We start from the raw sequence: 13,647 nt of genomic DNA on the forward strand, positions 1-13,647 counted from the left end.
TTGAGAAGACTGAAAGGAAAAATCATATAATATCTGCTAGTAGTGTGCTTATATAACACTCCCTCTATTACAAGAAAAATTGAAAATTGACAAACAATATGAGCAAAGTTCAACATGTCAAATAAACCACGAGTTGGGTCTGACTCGAGTGCGATCACACTGTAATTTTAGGCATTGCTTCTGAATAGTGTTGTCTAATGTTTATAACTATGAACGTGAAATTAGGAAAAAGCAGACATCGCAGAATAGTATCATATCAGATTTACAGGTTGAATGATACAAATCCACAGAATAAGAAGAAAACAAGAAAGAAAGAAATAAGCCACCATCTTTACATATTTGGTGCAAAGCTTCGTGTCACAATGGCGATTCTTTCCATTCGAGTCTGTCGAGCCCATCAACAATCGCCCGACGAAACTCGTTATTGTGTAGAATGAAGGAAGACACATGACCACCAGTCACCCATCTTACTTCTGAACCAGGCCAAGCTTTCTGGAGCTCGAGCACAGAGTGTTTCGGAATGTAGCCATCGTCCTGAAACTCAAAAGTGTTTGAACTAAGCTTCAACGCAGCAAACAAAATAGCAATAAACAAACCGTTTTGTAAAGCAACACGAACGCAGGCTTTAGAATACATCTCTCAGAGTTCAATCAAAATTAAGCTTTGTTACTTTTCATTAAGAAACCAAACTTGCAACCAGAAGAATAATAGAACAGAGGGCAGGCCACAAGAGCGTACAAGAAAGTGCTCCAATTCTTAACCATCAATGACAAACAAATATTACAAGAACTAGTCACTAAACCCCACATGGTAAGTGTTGAAGTGAAGCAAATTCAAGGCCTCTCTAATAGTTTCCAACTAAATATTCCATAATAAGTCAAGAACCAAGCCTACAAAAGAAAACGTACAGCAAATACAAGCAACAAGATCACATATTATGAATGGCATAAGACACCATATCATCACATTTAGAGATAAAAGGAAAGCAGAACACTTGAGAAATGTATTGAATGCAGTAAAGCAGGATCAAGAACTTACAGTAGCTGCAACAAGTATGACAGCATTGGGATTTTTCGGGATCGGAAAGCGTGTGACATCTGTAAGAGAGAGTACATTCCGCATCCGTTCTCTAACCTCCTCAAGGGTCATGGCAGACTTCTGCAATGCAAGATCCTGTCTTAATGCTTCCCAAGCAGTTCCATGCTTTAAAATTCCCTCACAGAATGCCACAACAGCAGAGTGTGGAGAAAGGAAAGGAAACGTCGCAATTGGTGTAGGGTGTAGAGATCCAACCATTGCAGCATGTACTCCTCCTAAATTTCATAAATGGGTCCAACTTAGGAATTTGTTTCTGAAATGACTGCTTAAATGCAAACATATGTCAGATTTAAAATTTAAACTAGGCTCTCAGAGTAAGGATTTAATGCCAAAACTTTAATATGTAATGATTTAGTCCATGAAATTTAGTGAGTAGCTTCATAACCATAATGACAAGTTATCTAGATGAGGCATACCCATGCTAAGCCCACAAATACCCATCTTTCCAAACCCTGCCTCAGAGTCTAACCAATGTAAAAGACTGCGAGCCTCTTCAATGGTTGCTCTTCCCAACAAAAGCAAGTCACTAACACACAAGAGTTTGGCACCTGATTGCAGCATGGGTCGTCGCTGACCATAGAAAGGACTGTAGTCGAATATTTGACACGAAATTAATAGCTTAAAGTTTTGCATAACATTGTTAGTGACTTTAGTTTCATTTAACAGATCAGGATAAAGCATACCTCTCAAGCACCATGGTTGCAATATTTTCCTTCAATAATGGCCCCCCAAGACGTAGTCGTCTTTCAAATGTATGGTCACCAGTCCCTGCAAAATCGTTGTTTGTGTAGGGTTATCATCTGACCTTTACAATAGAGAAGCACTTCATTCAGTCAATGAGATTGATATTCAATGAACAACAAACATATATACATGACCAGAAGAAAAAAGAAAAAGAGAGATTCCAAAGAAACTATAATTCTAATTTTGCGTTTGAGAGGTGGAGATTTGAACCTTCGGCATTTTCTAGGACATATAACCAGTTAGTTATGCTCAAGTTGGTCTCTTTGATAATGTGTCTAAAACTTTCTCACCTAGAATTATCTACTAAATATGAGATCATGTTCTGTGAGCAGCAAACTATGAGATCCTACGTCGGTTGGAGAGAGGAACAAAACATTCTTTATAAAGATGAAGAAAAAACATTCTTTAGAAGGACATGGAAACCAAAAAGGAAAACCCAAAGTGGAAAATATCGGCTAACGGTGGTGAGCTACGGTTGTTACACAAACATAAGCAGTAAACAAGATAAGTATTCACTAAAAACAAGATTGATATTATGTAAAGCATTACAAAACATGATACCTGCCAAATGAACAACACAAGACATCTTGTGGGTTGGCACAGATTTAGGCATGAGAAAAGCAACCCTTGCATTATGACTCTCGGGAGGCAATGCAGCAAGAAGCTGTTCATCACAAGGGGTCTTGAAAACCCCTTCTCTCAAACGAGCACTCTCATTCTCCCAAACCGTTCTCCAAATGGGTCTAATCAAACTGGGAGGCAAATTCTGGCCTACCATATCTGGGAACAACTGTTTGATCATCTTTTCAAGCAAATCCAGCTTCGAACCACCCCATCCCCTCGAGAAAAACGGTGGGCTGATCTTGGTTCTGTGCACAAATGCACCATACACATGGTCCAACACATAATGAAGCATTCCAAGATTAACAGTGACCATCGTAAGAAAACCCCAATAATTAACAGCACACCACAAAACAAATCAATCAATCGGATAAGCTACCTAAGATCCATGAAAACAAATCAAAAAAGAAGATCAAAACAGTCCCTCATCAAGCGATTTGGGCGTGAAAAAATAAAAAACCCCGATTAGATCTGAAGGAGTAATTGGAATCGAATAAACTTAGAAACCCAGATCCCGAAAAAAACAGAATGGAAGCTGGATTAATCAAAGAAAAGAAGAAGGAAAACAAAGGGAAAGGGGTGTGATTCATAGAACAAAACCATAAATGGAAGGGCGGAAGGTTCGAAGGAAAGAAGACGGCGTTAAAGATGAAAATAAGAAGGATAAGATGAAGAAAACAAAAACAGCGGGCGGATTTGGGAGCCGCGAACGCGAATACTTGTTTACTTTATCCAAAGATTCGAACTTTAATGACCTATCGCCGCTTCCCGGCTTTTGTTGCGCCTACAATTAAATTTCAAGAAAAATAAATCAAATTTTACTCCTCAATTTGTGGATGAAGTGGAAATCAAAATCGCCAAAATTTATATTAACTAGATATTTAAAAGTAAATGATTAAAATAGAAGGAGAAATTTGAATTTCCATTTTTTTTTTTTTAAAAGATGTTTAATTTGTCTAAAACAAAATGGTAGGAAAATATCTTGTGGAAGCGGCTGATCGAAGGCGCGCTTGAAGGCGACTAATGTTAGTTCTGCGAAGGTTTCTTAATTGGAACAGTACTGTTCGAGAAGATTTGATCTTCGAGCAAACGCCTGGATGAAGCTACAGAACGAAACGAGTGGAAATTCAGAAGCAGCGTCTTCATTACAAAAGCAGCGTCTTCATTACAAATCCGACAAGGTAACATATGGATCATTGCCCTAATCTAATTCCGAAGCAATGCGTCTCAAAAAAGGGGCCCTGTGTTCGTGGCTCAACATTAATCGCAAAGTTACCGTTGCAGGTATTCTTTCCTTTAATCCCATTTCTTGAATCTTATGCCAATTTGGGGGTTTGCTTTTGTTGTTTCTTTCTTTCACGTGCTCGGGTTTTTCTTCGAATTTTAAATCTCCTCCCCTCTTCGATTTGATCCTCTGCTGCTTGCCTTCTGTTGATCTTTCGCTGTTTGATTTTGTTCTTTCTCAAGCTTTGTTCAGGGTTTTCAGATTCTTGACCTTCGTGTTTTTCCTTGCTTAATGGTAATGGGGACTCTTATTATCTTCGTTCTAGTTCTTTTTCCTTTCCCCTTTCCTTATTCGTTGTCAATTTTCTTTTGGGTGTGTGAATTTATAATCGTCTGCTTGAACTTTGGTTTTATATTTCAGTAACATAATGTGAATTCATATTGGCAGAACTTGAGCTATTGCAGCTGAAATGTAATTCTTAGTCATGGATATTTGTGATTTTAAGGCTGTTTATAACAAGCATCGTTTATTCACCAATCACCAATCGTAGCATAGCTCAACTAGTTAAGACGTATTTGAATTCTCTCTTGTTAAACTCAAAAGGATGAACATTTAAAATTTGATGGATTATGAAATTGTTCCGTTTAAAGAGATTGTTGCATTGTATATTAGTTTGTTATTATAGCTAAGTCCTTTACCGGCTGAGACTTATGAGGAAATGTAATAGTCCAAACTTACCATTAGTAGATATTGTCTTCTTTGGGCTTTCATTTTTAGGTTTTCTCTTAAGGTTTTTAAAACGCATCTGTTGGGGTGAGATTTCCACACCCTTATAAAGCATGCTTCGTTCCCCTCTCCAACTGATGTGAGATCTCACATCCACCTCCTCTGGGGCCTAGTGTCTTCGCTAGCACTCATTCCCCTATCTAATCGATGGGAGATCCGACAAAAAAGGTCTTATACCTACTAAAGTTGTATTCCACAGTTAAGGAGTTCCATTTGGGTTGTGCTGCACATAGATAACATCCAAATTTTCCAGCTTAATTGGACTATGAAGCCTAACCCTCTCTTTGACACTTGTGATATGGTAGGTTGTCAATTTTGTAAAATTCCACAGCTCAAAATCTGAACCTCACTATTGTTAAAAGCCTTTCAGTTTTTGAAGCTGTGAGATTCAAGTTACACGAGCTTATTGTACTGCATCATATTCCATATTACAACAAAGAAACATGATCATTTTGTAGTATTCCTGAACAAAGGTTTTGTTTAAGTGCATATGATTTTTGGACTGTATGTTAATGTTTTTGTAGACATCGAATTCGTTTTCGTTCTTGGTTTGGTTTGGCTCCTCTCCATCTTATTTGTAGTTAGGAAGGTGGAAGGAGTCTAAATCGATGGACGTTGCACATGACACACGATCAATTTGACTCAAAGTCCAGTACTAATAGAAGTAGCGTATGTTAATGCTTTTGTAAACATCGATTTTTCGTTGACTCATAGAGTAAGTATACAACCTTGTATTTATAGGAGAGCTTTCCTGTGACTAAGACCAAAACTGTTCAAGGAATTTAAAAAGGGGATATCATCAACAATTCCAACTTTGAAATTATTTGCTGGAGTGTAATTAAATATACGAGAGACATCCCTATCATATGAAGGAGTGTAATTAAATATACGAGAGGCATCCCTATCATATGATTATGGGCTCCGACTCCACGATATATCGACACGTATACTTCATTGTTACTTTCAGCGAATTTAGATAGCTACTTCTTTGGCCCTTGTAGCTATAGATGATATACCAGCATTGGTTTGTTCATGTTAAGCATCAGAGATAAAAGAAGGGCGTTCAAATTTTTTGGTCCAAATTATGGAATTCTTTCAATTTCTGACTTGTTTCCTCTTTCTTTGTTCTGTTAATTTCTCAGGCTACACCAGCATGCCTATTGGCTCTATAAGCGTTTGCACGAGGAATGTTGTCTCTCTGAACTTCTTCCGTGTTCGATCACAGATGGGCAGCAACATTTGTACCGTGCTGTCTCGAAGGACATCGAACTCTTGCTGTTCCTATGGCATTTCAAGACCAAAGTGTTTGGATCAAACCATCTCCACAATGTCCTCTTGTTCACCAAATACTAGCCAAAGATTTCAGGGAGGCTGTCTCAGTTATTGCTTCTCCAGACAGCCAATTGAGTTGAAGTCTTTGAGGGTCAAAGATTTGATTACAGATGAAGGGTTGTGTGGAAGAGGACTTGAAATTTCATTATCATGCAAAGGTATGAATATAAAACTCTCAATCCCCAATGATGATCAAATATAACATACGATGGCCAGAAAGATGTGCATCTGATGGCTTGTTATTCAACTTGTGAACCAGTCCATGCTGAAGCAGCTTGTGAGAAAGAGGATAATGAAGGAAATTCTGATTCTTCTCATGTCAAACTCTCTCATGGAAAAAAGGTTTACACTAAGTATTCTGTTATAGGTGAGCTTTGGAGCCTTCTACATCTTCTTTTACGTTAAACGGTCAAATCGACAATTGATTGTAGCAAATTGTTTGTTCTGGGCAGGAATTCCCGGAGATGGACGATGTTTGTTCCGCTCGGTCGCTCATGGTGCTTGTTTACGATCTGGGAAACCAGCTCCAAGCCAGAACCTTCAGAGAGATTTGGCAGATGAGTTGCGGACTAAAGTAAGTTTTATTAGTTTGTTTTTAAAAGAATACCATGGTGACAAGAATCCATATTTCAGACCAATTTCTTTGCAAAATTGGCCCTTCACTTATAATGATAGATCACTCATCTTTCAGGTTGCAGATGAGTTTATCAAGAGACGAGAGGAAACAGAATGGTGTCTCTCTCTCTCTCAAAAGAATTTTAAGTTTGTGAGGATCTCTTAAGACACAAAGTTGAACGTTCAGGAACTTATTAGATATTTTTAAAATTCAAAGATCTATTAAACACATTTTAAAGTCTAAGAACCTTTTAGATACAAATTTGAAAGTTCAATGACTAAACTGGCTCTACCGTATAGAACAAGATGAGGTTCTCCCATATCCATCCTGGTCTCACAATAACATCCTGCCTGTGTTGACAATAGGTTCATTGAAGGCGATTTCGACACGTACGTGTCTAATATGCGAAAACCACGCGTATGGGGAGGCGAGCCCGAGCTATTCATGGCTTCTCATATTCTTCAGTAAGCGCTTCCTCTCAATACTTGTTTCTCTACTGTGGCATATGAATGAATTGCTTGTTAAGATTGGAGGCTGTGGTTGCTGCTGCAGTGCACCTATCATAGTGTACATGTACGATAAAGCTTCTGGTGGGTTGATATCCATTGCTGAATATGGCGATGAATATGGCAAACAAAATCCCATCACAGTTCTGTACCATGGTTTTGGCCATTACGATGCTTTGCAAATTCCTGCAAATCAAGGGGTCAGTATATCAAAACTTTAGTGTTCCTTAAATCATGTACATTACTGAACATCTTGTATCTGGATGTCAAAATAGGTTTAGTCATTTCGTTTCGACCCATGTCATCAATTTGTAAGTGGCTCTAGAGTCGACCATAGTGCTCTTGGTCAACGTATATGATAAAAGGTTTGGAATGAGTACGTGGCTTGGATTAGCATAACTGTGATACTTAGCGTTAACAAAACGGTGTTCTAGGCTACATAACCCTACGTCAAAACGAAGCCTATGTCCAAACAAATACCTTAGACCCGACACCAAAATTAGATGGACTCAAATGTAGGCATAGGGGAGGGTAGCTGTATAGTATATATAGTCTGGGAGGGTGGACAAGTTTGGCAGAGATGACATAATCAGTGTATTTTACTTATTTAGCCCTACTTCTAATTATTAACTATTTTATTTTATTTTAACCGTATATAAAAATTTTAATTAAAAAAATAATTAAAACTTCAGTGTGGGCGGGCCCTTTACAACTGGTACTCCCTACATGTCGGCCCACTTCCTGGCCCACCACTTACCTTGACAAGTTGCCTCCCTTGGGACCATCACCCTCTATTTCTTTCTTTTCCTTTTTTTTTTCATTTGTTTTATTTATTATTTATTATTGCTTGTGCATCGCCGGAATTTCAAGGGGAAAAAGAATTACACGTTTTTTTTTTTTTTGTTAATTTATGAATTAATCTATATGTTGAACTAATTTTCAAAAATACTAATAAGTTGGTAAGTTTTTGGGGTTAAACATGTAAATTTCATTAAATCAGATAATATTTTTTAAGTTTCAAAAAATAATTTTGATATTGCATTATTATTTTTTAAACAAATGTTAGTGAAAATAATTTATCATAGACGTTGTAAGGTATATTAATTGGAGCAAATTAGTTGAGCTATTGACACCCAACAAGTAGATCTAACCCTAACCTAAAACTGGACAAAAAATCATGATGTAGGTTTGAGTGATTCGATTTGTGGAAGGTAGTACAATTTAGCTTATCTCCGGACATTGTTGTACGATCATTAGGCTTTACGTCGAAGCTAAGCTTAGGTCTAAATAATAGTTTAGCACATGTGATCCATCGGGATGCTCAACTTTATTTATATATGACGCTTCAACTCATGTTTTACCTTTTAGATTTATGGTTCCTCGTTATCGAGGTGCTCGTTGGTGTATCATGAGTTAACTCGTCCGATGATGATTATGGTACACAATCCAAGTAGTCACACGCCTCGTAAATTAAAAAAATTATTAAAAACTAAGAGAATGAAATTAAAAAAAAAAAAAAAAAAAAAAAAAAAAAAAAAAAAAAAGAAAAAGAGTAGGACAACACATAAATAAAAGATAGACGACATATCTAAGACAACTCACTTTTATCTAGTTCTACCTCAACTCCCCATATGTCACTATTTTTCACTTATTAATCATTGGTTTTTTTAATAAATAAATATATAAAAGACTGGAACATGGGCCCACCCCTACTTTAGGCTACATCTTCAGCTATGGGCCCATTGAAACTGGTCCTCCCAACATCTCGGCCCACCACTTCACACCACTTGTCGGACCTCGGGCCCAATAGCCTCTGCTCTTTTTATTTAATGTATTCATCCAAAGGGTTACTTAATAATGGATTAATAAATTGAAATAAATGTTTTTGGGAAAATTTATAAAAACCATCCTCAGTTATAAGGTTATTATGTTTCAATTTTATTAATCATCCATAAATAATATAAAGTGTGGGCATAAATGGAGTGGGCCCAAAAAGGAGAAGTGGGCCCATGAGGATGAAGTGGGCCCTTATGGGGGAAGTACCTTTAGAATGGGCTAATGGGCCTAAAAACGGACGACATTTCATTATTGTACTCTGTTTGGCTGCTGCTTCCCTATCCTCACAAATACGTACCCAACCAAATTCAATTACATATTATTATTATTATTATTATTATTCAAACTATTTTCTTATTTATATTTTTTTAAAAGTAGAGAAAATAAAAGGTTGCATTAAATTAAATTAGGATGAGAAAATTTAAAAAATATTGCTGGTAAATATTATTATTTTCTTAGTTTAATTTTTTTGTGGGAGCCACTTGAAATCATGACTACAGCTCATTTGATAGTGCCATCCCATCCCACACTATCTCACATCTCTTTCAAATTCTCCGTCAATATAAAATTTTCATTTTTTTTTTAATTCAATAAATAATTATTTAAAATATCATTTTAGCAACCGTATTTCATAAAATAAAATTTAATATAATATTTTGGCGTATATAATTTAGAGTATAAGATCACTAATTAATTAAAATGAGTTAAATTCTTTGAATAAAAACAAGGGCACATGAGATTTAGCCACAAACAACCCTCCATCAGTTTTCACTTATGTGGGTGATTTTAGGTTCACAAACACTTGGGAAGGTTGTTTATACACTTAACTTGTATTGTTTACATTGATCGAGGTTCTCCTAATGCTGCCCCATCTTCCGCTCATGAAATGACTCTATAGCATTGTCGAAAAGCCATCTGGCACTTGATTGATAAGGAGAATAACGCTCCTTTTCTTTTTAAGTGGAGGGGATACTTAGTGTTCTCACCGGTAGAAAATGACCCAAAATGGTATGCTTTCTCATCTCTATCTCATTGATGAGCTAATCTTGTCTAACTATATAAACCGAAATTAGGATTATGATACTCAGACATTAAGCATAACATCTAAATTATTCTCTTTCTTCCTTCAACGCTCGTCTCATTCTAAAACGCTCTATCTTCTCCACTCGAAATCAACCAATGAAAATTACCATCCTCCCCTTATCCAAAACAAATCTCATTACAAAAATTTCATCTGGTTTGATCATAGAAAAAATGTAATCCAAAAGTAAGTGGCTAAAAATTGAGAGAAGAAATTTGAAGATTAACTAGAAAAAGAGAAATGAAAGAAGAAAAAAAAAAAAAAAGGGACAAAAAATTGTGTTGGTGGTCCATCCAAAGGTCTATATCATCAGAGGAAGAACTGTAGAGGGTAAAATCTGTAGAAACCATTTTCTCTCTGCTTCTTTATCTCTGATCTCTGTAAACAAAACTCCGTTTTGCGTATAATTATGCACTCCAAGTTGAACGGTACCATCAAGCAACGTTGCTTTCGCCATACTTCAAATGGGTTCCAGAAGTAATCTCGACTGATTATTAAGAGGAGGAAGAAAGTAGATTGGCTGCCATTGAAGATAGTTTCCTTTTCCTTCATACCCAGATTCTGTTTCTCTTTCATTCACCTCCATTTCCCCTCTGATTGATCGATTAGCTCTGTAATCCCACATTTGAGGAGCTGGGTTTTGCTCGGAATTTGGTGAAGGTGAAGGGGAATTTGTGAAGTTGTTGTTACTGTAAATGGAGATTGAAGTGGGGACTGTTGGTGGATCCAGTCCCATCAGGCGTCAGTTGAATTACACTGGACTTGAATCGCATCAATTCTTTGAAGAAATTCAGGGGTTGATGACGATTCCGTCGGAAAATGCTAGCTCCTTCACGGCGCTTTTGGAACTTCCGGCAACGCAGGCTTTGGAGCTTCTCCACTCGCCGGATTCCGCGGAGGTTAAGAAGGATGATTCCGTTCACCACCGTGTCAAATACGTTCCGAAACCCTACTTCAGTGCCTTAAATTGCAATTTGACCTTCCCGACGAACTCGCCTCTAAACGAACACGACGCCAAATTCTCTGTCGTGGCTGAAGAGCAACTGCCGGAGACGACGAGTTCAGTGCCGTTGAATTCGAGCGTCAGTTTGGAGAAAGTGAAGAACGAGCCCACCATTGAAACCGATTCGAACCCTAATCACTTGTATCCGAAAATCTCCGACCCGGCGGTGGAGAACAACACGAATCAGAGATCGGTGAAGAGGAAGGAGCGCGAGAAAAAGGTAACCGATAATCAAAAATTTCAAAAGAACAAATACAAAGAAACCTAGGGCTTTGATTTCTACATCAATTTCCATGTCTGAATTTCAATCAATTACAATGTTTAACCAATTCAGGGAAAAGGGTCATCAAAGAAGAGCAAGAACGAGAGCCAGGAAGATGCAGAGAAGCTCCCTTACGTTCATGTCCGAGCCGGCCGTGGTCAAGCGACAGACAAACATAGCCTAGCAGAGCGAGTAATTTTGTTAATTAATCAGTACTTAAGATCTGATCATCAATTTTAGTCTGATTAACTGTGCTGAATTAACACTTTATTCCCTTTTGGTTTGGAAAGGCAAGGAGAGAGAAAATCAATGCTCGGATGAAGCTACTTCAAGAACTGGTCCCTGGATGCAATAAGGTCAGTAGTCTTCGTAGTTATGCAGTCTTTATCATAATTAAATGTTCTTTGATTCAATCTGTGGAGCTTTATTGTGATTTCTCTCTAATTGTCTGCCAAAAAGTGGAATTATGGTTCTTGGATTATGAACTTTAATAACGGTTCTTGTCATTGTCACCTTTTCTGTAATAAAGTGGTTGCTTTTGAGCCAAGGGAAGTGCCCAGTAGGTCTTTTTCTTCATCTTTCCTTTCTTACCTTCTCTCGAGCATCTGTCGGGAATCTGAATTCTACCCACGTGAGCCTAGTTCAATGGTAATTGGCATATACTCTCGATCAAAAGGTTAAAAATTCGAATTCCCAAATGGGAAGATGGAGTTAGATGTTATTTGTTTATTTTGGTTCGGGAAGAACTCAAATGAGTAAAAGTTCGCAGTCAACTTTATCGTGTATTCTATTCGTACGATGCTCGCTTAATATTTCTTACATCCATAGAGATTGCTTGAAATCTCAGCAATTTTCACTTTGATTGGCTTGGAAATTTAGTTCCAAAGGAATGCAAGCTGGACTTACCTTGAAGGAGTTGGGGGAATCAGAAGGGGTCCCATATGCTTGTTGGGTTGTTGATACTCATTTGAGGGTCCATGCTATTTTCCATCTATTTTAAGTTAGGCATCCATCATAAACGGGATGCAAATATGGGATGACAGAACAGCAACTTCCTCACCTAACTTATCTGAGGACGTGGAGAATGTGAGCGTTTTTAGAAAAAGATATGCATCCCGGAGTTGTGAATAGCCGTGATAGAGTGAGTCGAAGAATTACGAGACGTTTGAAATAAACAGATTGAGACTGACTCCGTCTCGTTTGTCATGTACCGTGTAGTTTGAACATTATAGTCTTGTGAAGATTCAGAAGTCGAGAAGAAGATTAGATGTCGTTAAGCACTGAACTGTTTTTTTTCTATTCATATCAAATGTAATGAAGTAGTCTGCAAGTTAGAAACTGAGTTCTTTATTTGTTTTCTTCCTTCCTCTGTCTCTGTAGATCTCAGGTACAGCTCTAGTGTTGGATGAAATCATCAACCATGTACAATCGCTGCAGCGTCAAGTGGAGGTCAGAATCTTACTTAAACGTTTTGAGATTCGTTCTGAATTGATACGTATATGATACCACTAGGTAGATAGAAATGTATAAGCTCGACAAGAATACGTTTATGTACCTTGTTTTATGTATGTCAGCTCCTGGAGTTGTTCTTTTTGGTGGCTCCATCGATGATTGTTCGGACTAGCTTGCGTGTTCCTCGATTCAAAATAGGAAAGAGAGAGAGAGAGAGAGCCAATATGCATCATTTTCAGTAGTTATTTTCTTTTTATATATCAACCAACTTGTGTTGAACTTGCTGTGTTGCAGTTCTTGTCAATGAGGCTTGCAGCAGTTAACCCCAGAGTTGATTTCAACATTGATAGCATATTGGCTGCAGAAGTAAGTATATCAGCGCATCTGCTTCTTTTTCTTTGTCAACTTTCCGTGAACTAGCGACTGAGATTTAACGTCGTGTTATCGTTTACTGAAATCTCAGAACGAACCCGTACACGAAAGCAACCTTCCAACCATGGTTATGCCATTGATGTGGTCAGAAATCTCCCCAAGTGGAAGCAGACAACAATATCAACAGCAATGGCATTTTGATGCAGCAGTAGTTAACCAGCTAGCGGGGGCGAGGGACGAGCATAACCTTCATACTTTCAGCACTCCTGAAAACTCTCTTTTAAGTTACGACTCTTCAGCAAATTCAGGTATACAACTATTACTCTATGATCTTATTCTGTAATACAATAAAATTACCAATTTAATCATAGCTCAACTGATAAACTATGTATGAAACAGCATCTGTACACTCGAAATCAGTTGAAGATGGAGGCGTGAAGGCAGCATTATATTTTAGTTGTAGGTAGCAGCCGTGTATATAGCGAAATATATTAATAGTGATAGAAGTAAGCAGAGAAGTAGAGAATCTGCCTCCACATTCAACTGGGTGTTCAAGGAGAAGAAGAACGACGAAGAAGACAGATGCAGAGAGGAATTTGATTTGGTATCTAAATTTCTAATGTGTATACTAATTTGGGGGCTGCTTTGATTGAAGCCAATACTCAAAGACTGTCGGACTAAAATTCTACTGATTGTGATTGCTACTCCACACA

At 37.6% G+C, this 13,647-nt stretch overlaps 1 protein-coding gene, 1 long non-coding RNA gene and 2 pseudogenes across 3 annotated transcripts; 3 read left to right on the plus strand and 1 right to left on the minus strand.

The window, feature by feature from the left end:
* Nucleotides 1–149: 149 nt before the first annotated feature.
* Nucleotides 150–3,183, minus strand: LOC111470008 (protein ABHD18). Its single transcript, XM_023115450.1, has 5 exons — nt 2,404–3,183; nt 1,782–1,866; nt 1,515–1,684; nt 1,039–1,313; nt 150–534 (listed from the first exon to the last, which is right to left on the minus strand). Exons 1-5 carry the CDS (start codon nt 2,777–2,779, stop codon nt 358–360), a joined length of 1,083 nt encoding a protein of 360 aa, XP_022971218.1. The 5' UTR covers nt 2,780–3,183; the 3' UTR covers nt 150–357.
* Nucleotides 3,184–3,418: 235 nt separating this feature from the next.
* On the plus strand, nt 3,419–7,321 carry LOC111470009 (annotated as a pseudogene).
* LOC111470011 lies at nt 3,756–4,468 on the plus strand. Of its 2 annotated transcripts, none has more exons than XR_002714966.1 (2): nt 3,756–3,982; nt 4,109–4,468. It is a non-coding gene; the product is annotated as an uncharacterized LOC111470011 (long non-coding RNA). The 2 variants fall into 2 exon arrangements; XR_002714965.1 differs by having other exon boundaries at nt 4,136–4,468.
* A 2,837-nt stretch (nt 7,322–10,158) lies between the features above and the next one.
* On the plus strand, nt 10,159–13,643 carry LOC111470007 (annotated as a pseudogene).
* The last annotated feature ends 4 nt before the right edge of the window (nt 13,644–13,647 follow it).

The sequence above is a fragment of the Cucurbita maxima genome, unplaced genomic scaffold (assembly GCF_002738345.1).
Source record: "Cucurbita maxima cultivar Rimu unplaced genomic scaffold, Cmax_1.0 Cma_Scf00043, whole genome shotgun sequence".
Lineage (NCBI taxonomy): Eukaryota > Viridiplantae > Streptophyta > Magnoliopsida > Cucurbitales > Cucurbitaceae > Cucurbita > Cucurbita maxima.

Excerpts from the sequence above, each read along its gene's own strand:
- LOC111470008 (XM_023115450.1), bottom strand. The coding sequence starts at position 2,779 with ATGGTCACTGTTAATCTTGGAATGCTTCATTATGTGTTGGACCATGTG. Across the intron at positions 1,867-2,403 it reads TTGTGTTGTTCATTTGGCAG|GGACTGGTGACCATACATTT; the intron begins GTATCATGTTTT and ends ACGATTTTGCAG. Across the intron at positions 535-1,038 it reads TCATACTTGTTGCAGCTACT|GACGATGGCTACATTCCGAA; the intron begins GTAAGTTCTTGA and ends TTTGAGTTTCAG.